Source organism: Lissotriton vulgaris, unplaced genomic scaffold, assembly GCF_964263255.1.
Source record: "Lissotriton vulgaris unplaced genomic scaffold, aLisVul1.2 SCAFFOLD_2085, whole genome shotgun sequence".
Lineage (NCBI taxonomy): Eukaryota > Metazoa > Chordata > Amphibia > Caudata > Salamandridae > Lissotriton > Lissotriton vulgaris.
Genome location: NW_028254639.1, coordinates 237179 through 257839, shown reverse-complemented (window position 1 = coordinate 257839; position 20661 = coordinate 237179). Strand labels below are relative to the sequence as shown.

Genomic DNA, 20661 nt, shown 5'->3' with positions numbered 1-20661 from the left:
AGATCTGGAGCAACCAGAAAAGCAAGTCGTATTTCAGTTTTCGTCGGCACAGGGGCCACAAGCCAGCTGGCAAGTGACCGGGCCAACGCGTCGAGCCGCCACAAGCAGAAGGGCCCCACGCAGCACTCGTCGAGTGTGGAGGGGGTAGCTTTGGTGCAAGTGTAGCTCGGGGTGGGGGCTTCTCAAACCCCGGTGCACAGCTTCGAGGATCACTCATGGGCTGCACGGTCAGCGTCTCGTGGCCTTTTCAAGATGGCGTGCCCCACGCTTCCGGTCGCCTCCACTGGTCTCAGCTCTGCAGGGACTGTGGATCGGGCAGGGAGAAGGCAGGCAAGCTTGATCTCGTCGATCTCTGTCGCTCGAGTTCCGGCGGGAACTGCAACAAAGCAAGGGTCGAGGGCTGGATGTTGCCTGTTTGCACAGGGTGGTCACTCCTTGACCACAAGGGAGATTCTTCAGTCTTCTGCGTTGAGTAGAAAGTCGAAGGGTCCAGAATTCGTTTCTTATGTTTCTTCAGGATGATCTGCGTTGCATTGGCACTGCTCCCACTCTTATTCGAATCTGGTGGGCTGGACATCCTGCTAGGTCCCCTCCTATGGGTGGGACCCAGGAACGGGGTGGTTACACCCCTATCCTTTGATCCAGGCCGCGCTGGGACTGGGGCTGGGAGGCCCCAGAACCGGTTTGGCCGGATTATGCAAGGGGCAGCCTTGTGCTCCCCAGGCAGTGTCTGGTTTCTTTGAAACCTCCCTACTCCAATCCACTATCTCCTGTCTGGGGTGGTTTATCACCGCCCTGCGACAGGAAACCCTTTGTCCAGGCCACCATATGCTGAGTTTCGGTCAGCAGCAGGAGGCCAGACCCGTGTCTGTGGCAGGGGCATCCATTTTGTGGATCTGAGGCTCATTTTAAATCAACCGCGTTTCAGTAAAGTAACATGTCTTATCCCTCTAGAAGGGTGGAATGCTACCCCCGTCGCCAGAACTGGCGAGGGGGTGGTATTCCAATTCGTATGACACCTTACACGACATGTTTTGATAAAGCCAAACCAAAGTTGCTATATAACCGCGAGGATTATAAGGCGCTTAAGAGTATATGGTATGGCATTATCCCGGATCAGCTTAGGGAGTTGTTCCCGACAGCTGCAGACAGGCTCAGCTCATGCCAGAGCTCCATCTCACATAAAACCACGCACTCTGCCTCCAGGATTGATGAGGCCTTCCATAGGAGTGGCTTACAGGCTATATATGTGTCCAGATATAGGTTTAGATATAGGTATACTATATCTAAGCAAGGGGTGATTACACCCACTTGCCCCAGCTGAGTGATCAGCCAGTTGTGTCAATTTAAGAGCCAGCCAGGGGTGGCAAAAGCTATGCTTCAGCCCCTGGTAGGCCTTGGTGGCACCTATGCCCTGAGCACCTATAGTGCATAGTACAGGGGCTGACAAGGAGTCCATTTCCAATTGTGGTATGTACCTATAGCACATGTATTATAAATTTAGAGAGAGAACAGCAGGCTGGGGGTCTGATTAGCAGGCCCACAGCCTCAGTAAGTCGAAAACCAGTGAAGCAAAAAGCAAAAATTGGGGTGACCATAGGATAGCAGACCCTACTCTCCTACAGTCTGTCACATGATGGAGGTGAGCAATGCATGTGAAGCATTAACTATAGGTCCCTCACATGATGGAGGTGAGCAATGCGTGTGAAGCATTAACTATAGGTCCATCACATGATGGAGGTGAGGATATGTGTGAAGCATCGACTATAGGTCCATCACATGAGGGAGGTGACCGATGTGTGTCTGTCTGTGTGAAGCATCGACTATGGGTCCATCACATGATGGAGGGGATTGATGTGTGTGAAGCATCGACTAGAGGTCCGTCACACAATGGAGGCAAGCAATGTGTGTGAAGCATCGACTAGAGGTCCATCACATGATGGAGGCGAGCGATGTGTGTGAAGCATCGACTATAGGTCCATCACATGAGGGAGGTGATTGATGTGTGTGAAGCGTCGACTATAGGTCCATCACACGATGGAGGTGAGCGATGTGTGTGAAGCATTGACTATAGGTCCATCACATGATGGAGGCGAGCGATGTGTGTGAAGCATCGACTATAGGTCCATCACATGATGGAGGCGAGCGATGTGTGTGAAGCGTCGACTATAGGTCCATCACATGAGGGAGGCGAGCGATGTGTGTGAAGCGTCGACTATAGGTCCATCACATGATGGAGGCGAGCGATGTGTGTGAAGCGTCGACTATAGGTCCATCACATGAGGGAGGCGAGCGATGTGTGTGAAGCGTCGACTATAGGTACATCACATGATGGAGGGGATTGATGTGTGTGAAGCATCGACTATAGGTCCATCACATGATGGAGTTTATTGTTGTGCTTGAAGCATCGATTATAGGTCCATGGAGGTGATTGATGTGTGTAAAGCATTGACTAGAGGTCCGTCACACGATGGAGGCAAGCAATGTGTGTGAAGCATCGACTATATGTGGTCCGGTGATGGAGGTGAGCGATGCGTGTGAAGCATCGACTATAGGTCCATCACATGATGGAGGTGAGCTATGCGTGTGAAGTATCGACAATAGGTCCATCACATGATGGAGGTGAGCTATGCGTGTGAAGCATTAACTATAGGTCCATCACATGATGGAGGTGAGGATGTGTGTGAAGCATCAACTATATGTCGTCACATGATGGAGGTGATCGATGTGTGTGAAGCATCGACAATAGGTCCATCACATGATGGAGGTGAGCTATGCGTGTGAAGTATCGACAATAGGTCCCTCACATGATGGAGGTGAGCGATGCGTGTGAAGCATTAACTATAGGTCCATCACATGATGGAGGTGAGGATGTGTGTGAAGCATCAACTATATGTCGTCACATGATGGAGGTGAGCGATGTGTGTGAAGCATCGACTATAGGTCCCTCACATGATGGAGGTGAGCAATGCGTGTGAAGCATTAACTATAGGTCCATCACATGATAGAGATGAGGATATGTGTGAAGCATCAACTATAGGTCCATCACATGATGGAGGTGATTGATGTGTGTGAAGCATCAACTATAGGTCCATCACATGAGGGAGGTGAGCGATGTGTGTGAAGCATCGACATTAGGTCCATCACATGAGGGAGGTGATCGATGTGTGTGAAGCATCGACTATGGGTCCATCACATGATGGAGGGGATTCATGTGTGTGAAGCATCGACTAGAGGCCCGTCACACGAAGGAGGCAAGCAATGTGTGTGAACCATCGACTATATATGGTCTTGTGATGGAGGTGAGCGATGCGTGTGAAGCATCAACAATTGGTCCATCACATGAGGGAGATGAGCAATGTGTCTGAAGCATCGACTATAGGTCCATCACATGATGGAGGCGAGCGATGTGTGTGAAGCGTCGACTATAGGTCCATCACATGATGGAGGGGATTGATGTGTGTGAAGCATCGACTATAGGTCCATCACATGAGGGAGGTGACCGATGTGTGTGTGTGTCTGTGTAAAGCATCGACTATAAGTAATTCACATGATGGAGGTGAGTGTTAGTGATGTGTGTGAAGCTTCGACTATAGGTCCATCACATGAGGGAGGCGAGCGATGTGTGTGAAGCGTCGACTATAGGTACATCACATGATGGAGGGGATTGATGTGTGTGAAGCTTCGACTATAGGTCCATCACATGAGGGAGGCGAGCGATGTGTGTGAAGCGTCGACTATAGGTACATCACATGAGGGAGGTGACCGATGTGTGTGTGCCTGTGTGAAGCATCGACTATAGGTCCATCACATGATGGAGTTTATTGTTGTGCTTGAAGCATCGATTATAGGTCCATCATATGATGGAGGTGATTGATGTGTTAAAGCATTGACTAGAGGTCTGTCACACGATGGAGGCAAGCAATGTGTGTGAAGCATCAACTATATGCGGTCCGGTGATGGAGGTGAGCGATGCGTGTGAAGCATCGACTATAGGTCCATCACATGATGGAGGTGAGCTATGCGTGTGAAGTATCGACAATAGGTCCATCACATGATGGAGGTGAGCTATGCGTGTGAAGCATCGACTATAGGTCCATCACATGATGGAGGTGAGGATGTGTGTGAAGCATCAACTATAGGTCCATCACATGATGGAGGTGAGGATGTGTGTGAAGCATCGTCAATAGGTCCATCACATGATGGAGTTTATTGTTGTGCTTGAAGCATCGATTATAGGTCCATGGAGGTGATTGATGTGTGTAAAGCATTGACTAGAGGTCCGTCACACGATGGAGGCAAGCAATGTGTGTGAAGCATCGACAATAGGTCCATCACATGATGGAGGTGAGGATGTGTGTGAAGCATCAACTATATGTCGTCACATGATGGAGGTGATCGATGTGTGTGAAACATCGACAATAGGTCCATCACATGATGGAGGTGAGCTATGCGTGTGAAGTATCGACAATAGGTCCCTCACATGATGGAGGTGAGCGATGCGTGTGAAGCATTAACTATAGGTCCATCACATGATGGAGGTGAGGATGTGTGTGAAGCATCAACTATATATCGTCACATGATGGAGGTGAGCGATGTGTGTGAAGCATCGACTATAGGTCCCTCACATGATGGAGGTGAGGGATGCGTGTGAAGCATTAACTATAGGTCCATCACATGATGGAGATGAGGATATGTGTGAAGCATCAACTATAGGCCCATCACATGATGGAGGTGATTGATGTGTGTAAAGCATCGACTATAGGTCCATCACATGAGGGAGGTGAGCGATGTGTGTGAAGCATCGACATTAGGTCCATCACATGAGGGAGGTGACCGATGTGTTTGTGTGTCTGTGTGAAGCATCGACTATAGGTCCATCACATAATGGAGGTGATCGATGTGTGTGAAGCATCGACTATGGGTCCATCACATGATGGAGGGGATTCATGTGTGTGAAGCATCGACTAGAGGTCCGTCACACGAAGGAGGCAAGCAATGTGTGTGAACCATCGACTATATATGGTCTTGTGATGGAGGTGAGCGATGCGTGTGAAGCATCAACAATTGGTCCATCACATGAGGGAGATGAGCAATGTGTCTGAAGCATCGACTATAGGTCCATCACATGATGGAGGCGAGCGATGTGTGTGAAGCGTCGACTATAGGTCCATCACATGATGGAGGGGATTGATGTGTGTGAAGCATCGACTATAGGTCCATCACATGAGGGAGGTGACCGATGTGTGTGTGTCTGTGTAAAGCATCGACTATAAGTAATTCACATGATGGAGGTGAGTGATAGTGATGTGTGTGAAGCTTCGACTATAGCTCAGTCACATGATGGAGGTGAGCGATGCATGTGAAGCATTAACTATAGGTCCATCACATGATGGAGGTGAGGATGTGTGAAGCATCAACTATATGTCGTCACATGATGGAGGTGAGCGATGTGTGTGTGAAGCATCGACTATAGGTCCCTCACATGATGGAGGTGAGTGATGTGTGTGAAGCTTCGACTATAGCTCAGTCACATGATGAAGGTGACCAGTGTGTGTGTGTGTGTGTGTGTATGTGTGTGAAGCATTGATTATAGGTCAGTCACATGATGGAGGTGAGCGATGCGTGTGAAGCATTAACTATTAGTCCATCACATGATGGAGGTGAGCGATGCGTGTGAAGCATTAACTATAGGTCCATCACATGACGGAGGTGAGGATGTGTGTGAAGCATCAACTATATGTCGTCACATGATGGAGGTGAGCGATGTGTGTGAAGCATCGACTATAGGTCCATCACATGAGGGAGATAAGCAATATGTTACACGCGCACTCCTGAGGCGGAAGCCGGGAGGTTTTTAAATTGTTTATTTTGTAAAATTGTTTCTGTTAAATTGCTGATCTTAACTACTCACCACGCGCTAGCAAAGCGCCAGGGCACTCACATAGAGCACAGCGAGTAGCGGATCTTTCGCTCGCTCGCAGACCACCTATTTCCTCTGAAAACGCCAAAGCCGGCGAGAACTGAGGCCACGCCCCCTGTAGGCCACACCCCCCTTTCCCCTATATTATGTGCTGCCAACGGAAGCGCAGCGGACGAGCTCAGCGGGAGCGCCGTTTGCGCGCCGAAGGCGCGCCTGGGGCAAGCCCGTCTGCGCCCGTCCGCGGCAGTCCGGGGCCTGGGGCCAGAACCCCTGGTCAAACTTATTCCTATTCCTCCTTTGACGTGCTGCAACTTAGACCTCCTGATAGCCCGGGACCAGCCCTACCTGCGTACGTACTTAAGCGCGCTGCCACATATGGCATTCTGAACCCTAAATACGCGGCTAATAAACCCACGTACCCCAATCCCTTATCTTCTCCTCCCTCACCCGACCCTGAGATTACTCTCAAATGTTACTATTTAAATACTAGATCCATGGTCAAACATCACACGGACATATTTCTCCTGCTTCAGGCCGAGCAACCCGACCTCTTACTCCTCACAGAGACTTGGCTCAATGCAGACTCCTTACCGTATATTTTGGCAGCAGTTCCTTCTGACTATTATATTCTTAATGTTAACAGACCTGCCGACAAAAGGGGTGGGGGTGTTGCAGCAATTATTCACAATACACATAAATGTTCTCTTTTACCGTCTTTTGATCTCATAGGATCTGAGAATATGACCTTTAAAATGGACACCAACAGCGGATCACTACTTATGATCCTCATTTACCGTCCCCCTCAAAATATGCCCACCTTTGCGGCATCCTTAGCAGAACATCTTGCTCCTTTAATAATTAATCACAAAGAAATTGTGCTGCTGGGCGATTTCAATCTCTGGCTGAACTCTACTGAGTTGGATACTCAGGCCGCTGCGTTGAAAGAGTCCCTATTAGATATGAATCTGACCCAACAAATACATCTACCCACCCATGAAAAAGGGCATAGCCTTGACCAAATTTGGTCACAGAACATTCCTCTGGCTATTAATTCCATCACCCCTTGCATCTGGTCGGATCACTTCCTGATTCACTTTACTATCACCACTGCAAAAAATCAAAAACAGCCTTTTCAGAAAGGAGGGAAAGTCAGAATATGGAAAAACGTTGACATCTCCGCCTTTATTGACACTCTTACTTTATCCCTCCCCTCATTAGATCAGAATATTGATGGGAATGAAGAAGCCTTTTCCAACTGGCTACTTCAGGCCGCCGATGTGCATGCTCCTTGCTCTAACTTTCCCCGCTCCCGCCCCAATGACGCTCACAGGTGGTTTACACCCCACCTCGAAGCCTTAAAACTTGAAGTTCGTCAAAAGGAGCGGAAGTGGCGAACAGCATACTCTGAGTTAGACAAAGCCAATTACTGTAGGGCCCGAAAGGATTATCAGAAAATCATCCAAAAACATAAAACTGATTATTTCTCGGCAAAAATCCTTAATTCCCGCAATAAATCAAAAGAACTGTTTAACATCGTGGAAAGTCGCAGTGACAGGACTTCTCAACCTGTGGCCCCTACCCAGGATCTCTGCAACTCCTTGAATTCTTTTTTCTTTAACAAAATTTGTACTATAAAACAAAGTATCCTTATCACTCCGTCCCCCTCCCTTCTGGCTGACACTTATTACAACCCCTCTATCATGGAATCTTTTCCCCTTATTGATGGTGCCATCTTATCTAAACTCTTTGCCAGGGTTAAATCAGGCTCACCTGATGATATCTGCCCCCCACACATTTTGAGAGAGGTGGGATCTACCATTCCTGAGGGCATTCTTTCCATGCTGAACGGATCCCTCTCACAGGGTAAAGTCCCTGACAACCTTAAAAAAGCTCTCCTCATTCCCTTGCTAAAAAAAGTCGGAGCTGACCCGCTGGACCCTCTCAACTATAGGCCTATATCACTGCTGCCTTACTGTGCCAAACTTTTGGAGGCTCACGTCTGTGACAGTATCTCCAAATTTGTTGAAGAATCAGAGTATCTTGCACCCAATCAGGCGGGTTTCCGCCCTTGTCACTCTACTGAGGCGGTCATCCTCGCGGTGCAGAATACCCTGAGGCGGAACGCTGATAGGGGGATCCACCAGGCTCTGGTACTATTGGACCTTTCGGCGGCGTTCGACGCGGTTGACTATGCCATCTTGGTCAACCGTGTCGAGCAAGCAGGTCTTAGGGGCCCTGCACTGAGCTGGATTCGCTCTTTTATCACTGGCCGCACTCAATCTGTCAGATTGGGTTCTTTCACAGCTCCCACTATACCTACCACCTGTGGAGTACCTCAGGGCTCGTCATTATCACCTTTGCTTTTTAATTTATACCTACGCCCTCTTCTGTATTCTCTCAGGGAAGCAAATGTTACCATCTTCAATTATGCAGATGATTTGCAGCTCATCTTCCCTTTAAACACCAAGGACTCAGTGGAAGATTTTCAAAACACCATGTCTCACATCCTGAGTTGGATGAGCTGCAATCATTTGAAACTTAACCCTGGCAAGACTGAACTTGGCTTGCCTGGACAGAGTGTACTTAGCTGGAACCCTAGCTTCTGGCCATCTAGCATGGGAGTCCCTCCGTCCAAGTCATCTTCAGTTAAGAGCTTGGGGATTTTTATCAGTGAGGATCTCTCCCTGAAAAGACAGGTAGGCGCAGTTGTGTCATCCTGTTTCTTTCAACTGAAGAAAATTAAGAAAATTGCCTGCTTTTTCTCCTCGGCTGCCCTTACCCAGATTGTCATTTCTCTGGTCCTGTCCAGACTAGACTTTTCCAATAGCCTCTACCTCGGGCTTCCAGCTGGAGAGTTAAAACGCCTCCAGCTGGTTCAAAACCAGGCTGCGAGACTTATTCTGAATCTATCCAAAAGGCAGTCTGTCAGATCAGGGCTGAAACAGCTACACTGGCTGCCCGTTGAGCAGCGAGTAGCCTTCAAAACTGGGTGCATTCTATTTAAATCCTTGCATGACTCTGGCCCTCAGTTTATCAGAGATCTATTTAATAGATATAACCCTTCCCGTAATCTTCGATCCGCTCATAAATCCCTTCTGAGCATTCCCTCTTATAAGAGGAAGCGTCTCGGAGGCTGCTGCTTTGACCACCTTGCAGCCACCTTCTGGAACTCCCTTCCTCCTCAATTAAAACTGAGCGACAACATCCTGAGTTTCAGACGCTCCCTTAAAACCTGGCTCTTTTCCCAGGCGTATTGTTGAGCTGTCCCATTTCTGCCTCTAACCGGTGTGCTGTGTCTCCTCTATAGCGCCATGAAGCCCCTGGGCGTGCGTGCGCTTAATAAATTTATATTAACATTAACAATATGTGTGAAGCATCGACTATAGGTCCCTCACATGATGGAGGTGAGGATATGTGTGAAGCATCAACTGTATGTGGTCACATGATCGAGGTGATCGATGTGTGTGAAGTATCGACTATAGGTCCATCACATGATGGAGGCAAGTGATGTGTGTGAAGCATCAACAATCGGTCCATCACATGATGAAGGTGATCGATGTGTGTGAAGCATCGACTATATGTGGTCACATGATGGAGGTGAGCGATGTGTGTGAAGCATCGACTAGAGGTCCGTCACATGATGGGGGTGAGCGATGTGTGTGAAGCATCGACATTAGGTCCATCACATGATGGAGGTGAGGATACGTGTGAAGCATCGACTATAGGTCCATCACATGATGGGGGGGATTGATGTGTGTGAAGCATCGACTATAGGTCCATCACATGATGGAGGGGATTGATGTGTTTGAAGCATCGACTATGGGTCCATCACATGATGGAGGGAATTGATGTGTGTGAAGCATCGACTATAGGTCCATCACATGATGGAGGCGAGCGATGTTTGTGATGCATCGACAATAGGTCAATCACATGATTAAGGTGATCGATGTGTGTGAAGCATCGACTATATGTGGTCTCATGATGGGGATGAGTGATGGGTGTGAAGCATCGACTAGAGGTCCGTCACATGATGGGGGTTATCGATGTGTGTGAAGCAACGACTATAGGTTCATCACATGATGGAGGAGAGCGATGTGTGTGAAGCATCGACAATAGGTCCATCACATGATGGAGGTGATCGATGTGTGTGAAGCAACAACTATAGGTCCCTCACATGATGGAGGTGAGCGATGCGTGTGAAGCATTAACTATAGGTCCATCACATGATGAAGGTGAGGATATGTGTGAAGCATCTACTATAGGTCCATCACATGATGGAGGTGAGGATGTGTGTGAAGCATCAACTATATGGCGTCACATGATGCAGGTGAGCGATGTGTGTGAAGCATCGACTATAGGTCCATCACATGAGGGAGATGAGCAATATGTGCGAAGCATCGGCTATAGGTCCCTCACATGATGGAGGTGAGCGATGCGTGTGAAGCATTAACTATAGGTCCATCACATGATGGAGGTGAGGATGTGTGTGAAGCAGAAACTATATGTGGTCACATGATGGAGGTGATCCATGTGTGTGAAGTATCGACTATAGTGTAGGAAGGTGGATACCTGACTATGGTTGCCCCCAACTTTTTGCCTGGTGTTTTGCTGGTTTTCCGACTTAGTTGACCTGGGGCCCTGCCAATCAGGACCCCAGGCCTACTGCTCTCTCACTAAAATGGATTCCATGTACCTTAGGTACATTTCCAATTGGTACTGGGCCACCTTGTCAGACCCTGTAACTCAGGGCATAGGTGTACCCAGGGCCTACCAGGGGCTGAAGCATGTATTATGCCACCCCTGGATGGCCATCTAAATCTGACACAACTGGCTGCACGACAGCTGGGGCAAGGTGGTGTAATCACCCTTTGCTTTAGATATAGTATACCTATATCTAACCCTAAAAATGGACACACAGATTCCTATCAGCCACTCCTATGGCAGGCCTTGACAATCCTGAAGGCAGAGTGCTTGGAATCGTTTGAGATGGTGCTCTGGCATGAGCTGAGCCCGTTTGCAGCTTGCGGAACCAAGTCCTAATAGCTGTTCCATGATAACGCATACCATATACTCTTCAGTGCATTATAATCCTCGCGGTTAAATGCTATCTTTGGTATCGCTTTATCAAAACATGTCGAGTAAGGTGTCATACGAATTGGAATACTAACCCCTCGCCAATTCTGGCGACGGGGTTAGCATTCCACCCTTCTAGAGGGACACGACATGTATGTAACTGTGAACCCCGGTTAAAGTTAACTGAAGCCTCAGCTCCACAAAATGGATGCTGCCACCACAGACACGAGTCTGACCTCCTGCTGCTGGGAGTCCTTCCAGCGAGGAGAGCTTGGACAAAGGGTTTCCTGTCAGGGGCGGTGCTAGAACCATCCCAGACAGGGTTTTGTGTATCCTGGGTAGGCAGGGCTTTACAGGAAGGTGACTGCAAGTGGCACCCCGGTGCTCACTACGCATCTGCCGGCTAGAACCAGTTCCAGGGGCACACCAGCCCCTGGCCTGGGGAAAGTCCGGCATGGGAGAGGGGTGTAACCACCCCCTTCCTGGTCCCACCCCTAGGGCAGGACCTAGTCGCGTACCCAGCCCTTTCTTTAGGATAAAGGCAGGAGCGGGGACCCTTCCAGATTAGATCATCTTTGAATCAAGAAACTACTTTCTACGAAAGGAACTCTCGACTTCTTCTCAAGATTTCTCCCTTGTGGCTAAGGAGTAGTCACCCTGCATCCGCAGGCACCATCTAAGAACTCTGCGGTTTGCTGCACGTCCTTCCTCAGGAATCCGACCGACCAGCCCGACGAGACCCGGCTTCCCTGGCACCTCTGACCTATACAGCTAAGCTGAGAACCGTAGGTGCGACGAGACCTCGAGGGACCGGCCATCATCAGAACTGCACGACTTCTATCCAGCACGACCGCCGAGGGATCCTCTGGTGAGTGCTTTGGGGTCCGAGAAGCCCCGACCCTGAGCAGCTCCAGCACCGAAGTCCAGCCTCCCAGCATCCACGAGATCTGCGTGGGGCCCTTCTGCTTTTTGCTGCTCACTGCGTTTTTTGGCTACTAGCCCGCTGGCTTGTGGCCTTCCTAACGACGCCCGACGACATCACCGCTGCTGGTCTGGTTGCTCCAGACTGGCCCTTGCTCCCTTCCAAAAGAGGAGCACCCCGGACCCTCCTGGTCCACTCCAGACGCCATTTTGAGTCCACCGCGTGGGCTTGAATTTGCCAAGACTTGTTGCCCCAATCCTGGGTCCAGCGACGTCGACAGCATCAACCATCGTGGGACAGCTCGCACCTCCATCCGGGTCGCCGACAACGCCTCCTGGTCCGTGAGACTGCAGAGCACAGCGTCGCCCACTCACCTGGTCGAGGTGACTACCATCCGGTGCCCTCCTGGTGCCCTCTGATCACTGGCTAGTGGTCACGAACTTGGTCCCCTCTGCTTTCAGGTGTCATCCATCTTCGATCCAGGCTTGGATCACTTCGAACTATCTTCACTGGTCGCCTGCCAGCAACTTCTTTCTTCAGGCTCCTGGTTCGACAACGAGGATTCCCGACGTCTTTTCAGACCTATGCAGCTGCAGCCCCAGGGCTAGGTAACTTCGGCATTTCGGTGCCCCAGCATAGCCTCACTATCCAAGGGTCCAGATCCACTGTTGTTTTCAACCTACCTTATCGGGTTCGCCCGAGAACACTAACTTTGCTTTTACTAGCTCCCATAGACTTTGTCCCGCATCCCGCGTGAGAGTACACACTCTGCACCCGAGTCCCCTAGGCCTCCTACTAGTAATCTGAATGTTCAGTAACGTAGTCCTAGCGATTCCAAAGCCTATTAGTACAGTACTTACCTGCTAGTAATTTCACATTCCACTTTTAGAGTATATGGTTTTTCGTGCCCCTCGGGCATTTGTGTAAATTGTGCAACTTAAAGTATTTTCGTAAGAGTTTTGTTGTGTGCTTAGTACCCTGTCCTCATAAAGAGTACAGGGCTGTTGTGATCTAAATAAATACACTGTTTATTTTCATAACACTTGTGTGGTGTCCTTTCACTTGGTGTTCAAGGGGTATATGTGATGGTATAACAGCTGGCTTAACACGCCCTCTAGAGTTTAGCCCGAAGACTGCTCGTATCCACGCTACTAGGATAGCTGGTCTATAAGGTTGACTTACAACCAATCACCATAAGGGTTGTTTGGACTGATACAAAGTGCTCACTAGAATAGTGAACATTATATATCAGGCCAACTTCTCACATATAGGTCCATCACATGATGGAGGCGAGAGATGTGTGAAGCATCGACTATAGGTCCATCACATGATGGAGGCGAGCGATGTGTGTGAAGCATCGACAATAGGTCCATCACATGATGAAGGTGATCGATGTGTGTGAAGCATCGACTAGAGGTCCATCACATGATGGAGGTGAGGATGTGTGTGAAGCAGAAACTATATGTGGCCACATGATGTGGATGAGTGATGGGTGTGAAGCATCGACTAGAGGTCCGTCACATGATGGGGGTGAGCGATGCGTGTGAAGCATTAACTATAGGTACATCACATGATGGAGGTGATTGATATGTGTGAAGCATCGACTATAGGTCCATCACATGATGGAGGTGATTGATGTGTGTGAAGCATCGACTATAGGTCCATCACATGAGGGAGGTGACCGATGTGTGTCTGTCTGTGTGAAGCATCGACTATAGGTCCATCACATGATGGAGGTGATTGATGTGTGTGAAGCATCGACTATGGGTCCATCACATGATGGAGGGGATTGATGTGTGTGAAGCATCGACTATAGGTCCATCACATGATGGAGGCGAGCGATGTTTGTGTAGCATCGACAATAGGTCCATCACATGATGAAGGTGATCGATGTGTGTGAAGCATCGACTATATGTGGTCACATGATGTGGATGAGTGATGGGTGTGAAGCATCGACTAGAGGTCCGTCACATGATGGGGGTGAGCGATGTGTGTGAAGCATCGACTATAGTTCCATCACATAATGGAGGTGATTGATGTGTGTGAAGCATCGACTATAGGTCCATCACATGATGGAGGAGAGCGATGTGTGTGAAGCATCGACAATAGGTCCATCACATGATGTAGTGAGCAATGTGTGTGAAGCATCGACTATATGTGGTCACATGATGTAGATGAGTGATGTGTGTAAAGCATCGACAATAGGTCCATCACAAGATGGAGGGGAGCTATGCGTGTGAAGCATTAACTATAGGTCCATCACATGATGGAGGTGGGGATGTGTGTGAAGCATCGACTGTAGGCCCTTCACATGATGGAGGTGATTGATGTGTGTGAAGCATCGACTATAGGTCCATCACATGTGGGAGGTGACCGATGTGTGTCTGTCTGTGTGAAGCATCGACTATAGGTCCATCACATGATGGAGGTGATTGATGTGTGTGAAGCATCGACTATGGGTCCATCACATGATGGAGGGGATTGATGTGTGTGAAGCATCGACTATAGGTCCATCACATGATGGAGGCGAGCGATGTTTGTGTAGCATCGACAATAGGTCCATCACATGATGAAGGTGATCGATGTGTGTGAAGCATCGACTATATGTGGTCACATGATGTGGATGAGTGATGGGTGTGAAGCATCGACTAGAGGTCCGTCACATGATGGGGGTGAGCGATGTGTGTGAAGCATCGACTATAGTTCCATCACATAATGGAGGTGATTGATGTGTGTGAAGCATCGACTATAGGTCCATCACATGATGGAGGAGAGCGATGTGTGTGAAGCATCGACAATAGGTCCATCACATGATGTAGTGAGCATTGTGTGTGAAGCATCGACTATATGTGGTCACATGATGTAGATGAGTGATGTGTGTAAAGAATCGACAATAGGTCCATCACAAGATGGAGGGGAGCTATGCGTGTGAAGCATTAACTATAGGTCCATCACATGATGGAGGTGGGGATGTGTGTGAAGCATCGACTGTAGGCCCTTCACATGATGGGGGTGAGGATGTGTGTGAAGCATCAACTGTAGGTCCTTCACATGATGGAGGTGAGGATGTGTGTGAAGCATCAACAATTGGTCCATCACATGAGGGAGATATCGACTATAGATCCATCACATGAGGGAGGCGAGTGATGTGTGTGAAGTATCGACTATAGATCCATCACATGAGGGAGGTGATCGATGTGTGTCTGTCTGTGTGGAGCATTGACTATAAGTAATTCACATGATGGAGGAGAGCAATGTGTGTGAAGTATCGACAATAGGTCCATCACTTGAGGGAGGTGATCGGTGTGTGTTGGTCTGTGTGAAGCATCGACTAGAAGTAATTCACATGATGGAGGCGAGCGATGTTTGTGAAGCATCAACTATATGTGGTCACATGATGGAGGTGCGTGATGTGTGTAAAGCATCGACTCTAGGTCCATCACATGAGGGAGATGAGCAATGTGTGTGACGCATCGACTATACGTTCATCACATGATGGAGGTGAGGATATGTGTGAAGAATTGACTATAGGTCCATCACATGAGGGAGGTGAGGATGTGTGTGAAGCATCAACTATAGGTGGTCACATGATGGGGATGAGTGATGGGTGTGAAGCATCGACTAGAGGTCCATCACATGATGGAGGTGATCGATGTGTGTGAAGCAACGACTATAGGTCTATTGCATGATGGAGGAGAGAGATGTGTGTGAAGCATCAACTATATATGGTCACGTGATGTAGATGAGTGATGTGTGTGAAGCATCGACTTTAGGTCCTTCACATCATGGGGGTGAGGATGTGTGTGAAGCATCAACTGTAGGTCCTTCACATGTTGGAGGTGAGGATGTGTATGAAGCATAAACAATTGGTCCATCACATGAGGGAGGTGAGCAATGTGTGTGAAGCATCGACTAGATCCATCACATGAGGGAGGCGAGTGATGTGTGTGAAGCATTGACTATAGGTCCATCACATGAGGGAGATGAGCAATGTGTGTGAAGCATCGACTATAGGTCCATCACATGAGGGAGGCGAGTGATGTGTGTGTGTCTGTGTGAAGCATCGACTATAAGTAATTCACATGATGGAGGTGAGTGATGTGTGTGAAGCTTTGACTATAGCTCAGTCACTTGATGAAGGCGACCAATGTGTGTGTGTGTGTGTGAAGCATCGACTGTCGGTCCGTCACATGATGGAGGTGATCAATGTGTGTGAAGCATCAACTATATGTGGTCACATGATGGAGGTGATCGATGTGTGTGAAGCATCGACTATAGGTCCATCACATGAGGGAGAAGAGCAATGTGTGTGAAGCATCGACTATAGGTCCATCACATGAGGGAGGCGAGTGATGTGTGTGAAGCTTCGACTATAGCTCAGTCACTTGATGAAGGTGACCAATGTGTGTGTGTGTGTGTGTGAGGCATTGATTATAGGTCTGTCACACGATGGAGGCAAGCAATGTGTGTGAAGCATCGACTATAGGGCCGTCTCACGATGGAGGCAAGCAATGTGTGTGAAGCATCGACTATATGTGGTCACATATTGGAGGTGAGCGATGCGTGTGAAGTATTAACTATAGGTCCCTCACATGACATGATGGAGGTGAGCAATACGTGTGAAGCATTAACTATAGGTCTATCACATGATGGAGGTGAGGATGTGTGTGAAGCATCGACTATAAGTCCATCACATGATGGAGGCGAGAGATGTGTGTGAAGCATCGACTATAGGTCCATCATATGATGGAGGCGAGAGATGTGTGTGAAGCATCGACAATAGGTCCATCACATGATGGAGGCAAGTGACGTGTGTGAAGCATCGACTATAGGTCCTTCACATGATGAAGGTGATCGATGTGTGTGAAGCATCGTCTATATGTGGTCACATGATGGAGGTGAGCGATGCGTGTGAATCATTAACTATAGGCCCATCACATGATGGAGGTGAGGATGTGTGTGAAGCATCAACTATATGTGGTCACATGATGGAGGTGATCGATGTGTGTGAAGCATCGACTATAGGTCCGTCACATGATGGGGGTGAGTGATGTGTGTGAAGCATCGACAATAGGTCCATCACGTGATGGAGGTGATCGATGTGTGTGAAGCATCGATTATAGGTCCATCACATGATGGTGGTGAGCGATGTGTGTGAAGCATTAACTAGAGGTCCGTCACACGATGGAGGTTTCAGGACCTCACAAGTCTTACCTGGTACACTTGTGGAGTAATCTCGCAGAGACGACGTGAACAACCTCACCGTCACCTGCATTTGCCTAGTAAGAGAATGTATACTGAACAGGACAAGGATGGGATCAGGGAAGGAATCCTAAAAATGGAGATATCTACGTGAAGACATGGTGGGTGCTCCTATCGATTTTAGGGAACTGTCCCTGGATCACCAGCTAAATAATGGACCATATGATTAGTGTGTTAGCCCTTCCTATCCCCAGGATCACACATGCAGCATACACACAAAGGGAGTCATCATGAATATATAGTCACCTGGAAGATGTGAGAGTCAGCAGGATAGAGAGGGCTTCAGTGCGCTCCTGCCCGAAAGGAAAAGTACATGCGACAACGTACTCCTGTGCATGTCGCAAAGACAATAAATAAAAGCACTCCTGCGCTAATGTGTGGGGAAAGAAATGAAAAGCGCTTCTGCAATTATAGGGCATAAGTGGCACCGTGCTTCAGCAGGTGTTGCCACAAAGGGGAAGGCAAAGCAAGACCGCTCTCCAGCGCGTGTTGCTGCAAAAGAAGGTAAGGCACACCAGCGGCAATAAAGATATGCAGCAAGTAAGTCACACCAGCGGCAATGAAACATGTGGCACTGCACTCCAGTGCGTGTCACAGCAAGGAAAATAAGGCGCACCAGTACCAACAATAAGGAGCGGCACCGCAATCCAGCAGCAGCAATGTCCTACAACGAACACAGTAGAGTCTGACGCAGAGTCACCATGGCGGGCTTCAAGCCAAGGAACTTCTCCCTACATCCTGCCATGCCCTGACATTGCCTATGTTTGTTGGTGCCATGAGAGGCTGCAGCGTAACATACATTTCTTTTCCCTTTAAACACAGGCCCTGTGATCGCCACACATGTGTTTTCGTTAAGAACGAAGGAGAAGGAAGGTCTTAACCCCTTCGGAGACGGCGATGACTCCGAGACAAGATATGGCGACGACCAATCCCCAGGTGTGTAGAGCGCGTTGGGTGTACTTACTTACCTATTAATATATTTACTAGCAGCCCGAACCGACGTTGTCGGGGTATGAATTGCTGCTGGCCAGTAGTATATTGTTTTGTAGGATTTCGTTTTGATATCATTTCTTATCTGTGACAGGCCTGTGAAACGCTCCGATTCACAGTGCACTGCTGATTCAGTTAAGAGTGCGCGTTCAGTAGTGTGTGAACTCGAGTTTCCCTACTTTATTTTTCCTTGCAATATTATATAGCACGAACTCGACAACATGGCATGAGCACAATTTACATTACAGAAGAACACATTCATTTGTGGTAGGCACGGGGAGACAAAGCGATTTGCCTGGAATCACAGGATGTTGAGCTGATGCCGAGATTCCCAGCTCCCCAGCTCTAAAGTTCGCAATTCTAGAACTTGTGGCGGGAGGTGTGTCTAAAAGTGTATGTCGGTGCTGACCACCAATGAGAGAGACCTGTGCATTTTTCAAATGGGTGGTGAAAAAATATGAGTATGTTGCTGGAGATGTGGGCCGTTGTGCCACCAATGTCCTTACCGGGGGAGGGTAAACACCCATTATTCTGCAACTTTCTTTTGGCATACCATCACTCCACATATTTTCATTACAAAAGTACCATGACTCCGCAATGCCATTATAACGCATGTCATTACATTTCATAGGCTTTTACCACGCATACATTTACAACGAAATTCGTTGTAAATGCATGAATGGTAAAAGCATGTTTTTAAAAAAATGTTTGGATAAGGTAAGTATGGGTATAGGCCTATAGGGGTATATATTTTGGGGTACTGAGGTATATGTTTTGGGGTGTTTGGTTATTTTAAGGGTTCAGATATAGTTTTGGATTATGGGGTACAGGGGTAGTTTTAGGGTTTAGGGATAGGTATGGGTTTTGGGGTACAGGGCTATTTTTATGTTTCAGGGGTAGGTTTGGGTTTTGGAGTACAGGGGTATTTTAAGGTTTCAGGGCTAGGTTTGGGTTTTGGGCTACAGGAGTATTTTTAGGGTTCAGGGCTAGGTTTGGGTTTTGGGGTACAGGGGTATTTTAGGATTCAGGGGTAGGTTTTGGTTTCGGGTTCAGGGTTATTTTTAGGGTTCAAGGCTAGGTTTGGGTTTTGAGGTACAGGGGTATTTTTAGGGTTCAGGGGTAGGTTTGGGTTTGGGGGTACAGGGGTATTTTTAGGGTTTAGGGCTAGGTTTGGGTATACCCTGTACCCCAACACCCAAACCTATCCCTAAACCCTAAAAATACCCTTGTACCCCAAAACCCAAACCGACCCCTGAACCCTATAAATACCCCTGTACCCCAAAACCCAAACCTAGCCCTGAATATGTTAAGGGGGGGAGCGACCAGCCGAAGGACCAGGCCCACAGAGGGATGCTTTCTTGATCCAAGTGTGAATCACTAGAAATGTAGACTGACTTTACAAGAGTAACTCACAAATATTTGTAGCTTGAATTTGAAAAGGTCACCATGGTTTACAGGTTCTCTTCCTGGATTGCTTACTCCTGGCACCGGCCTGAAGTCAAACGATAGAGTTACTGATTACCTTCCTTATAGGAGAAATAGGCTCCCTGTGTGGTCACTTGTTTGTTTATATTTAGGCCTGAATGCCAGTACCTATTGCAGGTTCTAGTTTTGAATTCAAGCCTTGTGAGAAGTTGTCTGTGCAAGCCAGTGCAAGGGATTGAAGCGCTATGCGTGAGAGTCTGCATTCAACTGATTAAAGTGGTGTGGGAGAGCCTATGCATTCAGCTGACTGAAGCGCTTTTGTGTGAGAACTTGTGCATTCAACCGACTGAAGCGTTGTGCATGAGAGTGTGCATTAAACTGATTGAGCAAAGTGCGAGAGCCTGTGTATTCAAGTGATTGAAGAGCTGTGTGAGAACCTGTGTATTCAACCGATTGAAGCGCTGTGCGAGAGCCTGTGTATTCAACTGAACGAAGCACTGAGTGAGAGCCTGTACATTCAACCGACTGAAGCGCTGTGTGAGAGCCTGTGTATTCAACCGACTAAAGAGCTGTGTGAGAGCCTGTACATTCAACCGACTGAAGAGCTGTGTGAGAGCCTCTGCATTCAACCGATTGATGCGCTGTGTGTGAGAGCCTGTACATTCAACCGACTGAAGAGCTGTGTGAGAGCCTGTACATTCAACCGATTGAAGCGCTGTGTGAGAGCCCGTACATTCAACTGATTGAAGAGCCGTGTGAGAGCCTGTACATTCAACCGATTGAAGAGCTGTGTGAGAGCCTACACATTCAACCGACTGAAGAGCTGTGTGAGAGCCTGTGCATTCAACCGATTGAAGAGCTGTGTGAGAGCCTGTTCATTCAACCGATTGAAGAGCTGTGTGAGAGCCTGTGCATTCAACCGATTGAAGAGCCGTGTGAGAGCCTACACATTCAACCGACTGAAGAGCTGTGTGAGAGCCTGTGCATTCAACCGATTGAAGAGCCGTGTGAGAGCCTGTACATTCAACCGATTGAAGAGCTGTGTGAGAGCCTACACATTCAACCG

The 20661-nt window shown here is 48.3% G+C and overlaps 1 protein-coding gene across 2 annotated transcripts in view; it reads left to right on the top strand.

Annotated features, from left to right (window-relative positions):
* Positions 1 to 20661, top strand: part of LOC147659483 (uncharacterized) — a 254835-nt gene that overhangs the window by 24168 nt on the left and 210006 nt on the right. For both annotated transcript variants that reach the window (XR_015307229.1, XM_086951720.1), the window contains exon 4: positions 18003 to 18116. Coding sequence is in view for 1 of the 2 variants with exons in the window: in XM_086951720.1 (XP_086807846.1) it covers positions 18003 to 18116 (114 nt within the window). In the remaining variant the exon portion in view is untranslated. The remainder of the gene's footprint in view (positions 1 to 18002; positions 18117 to 20661) is intronic.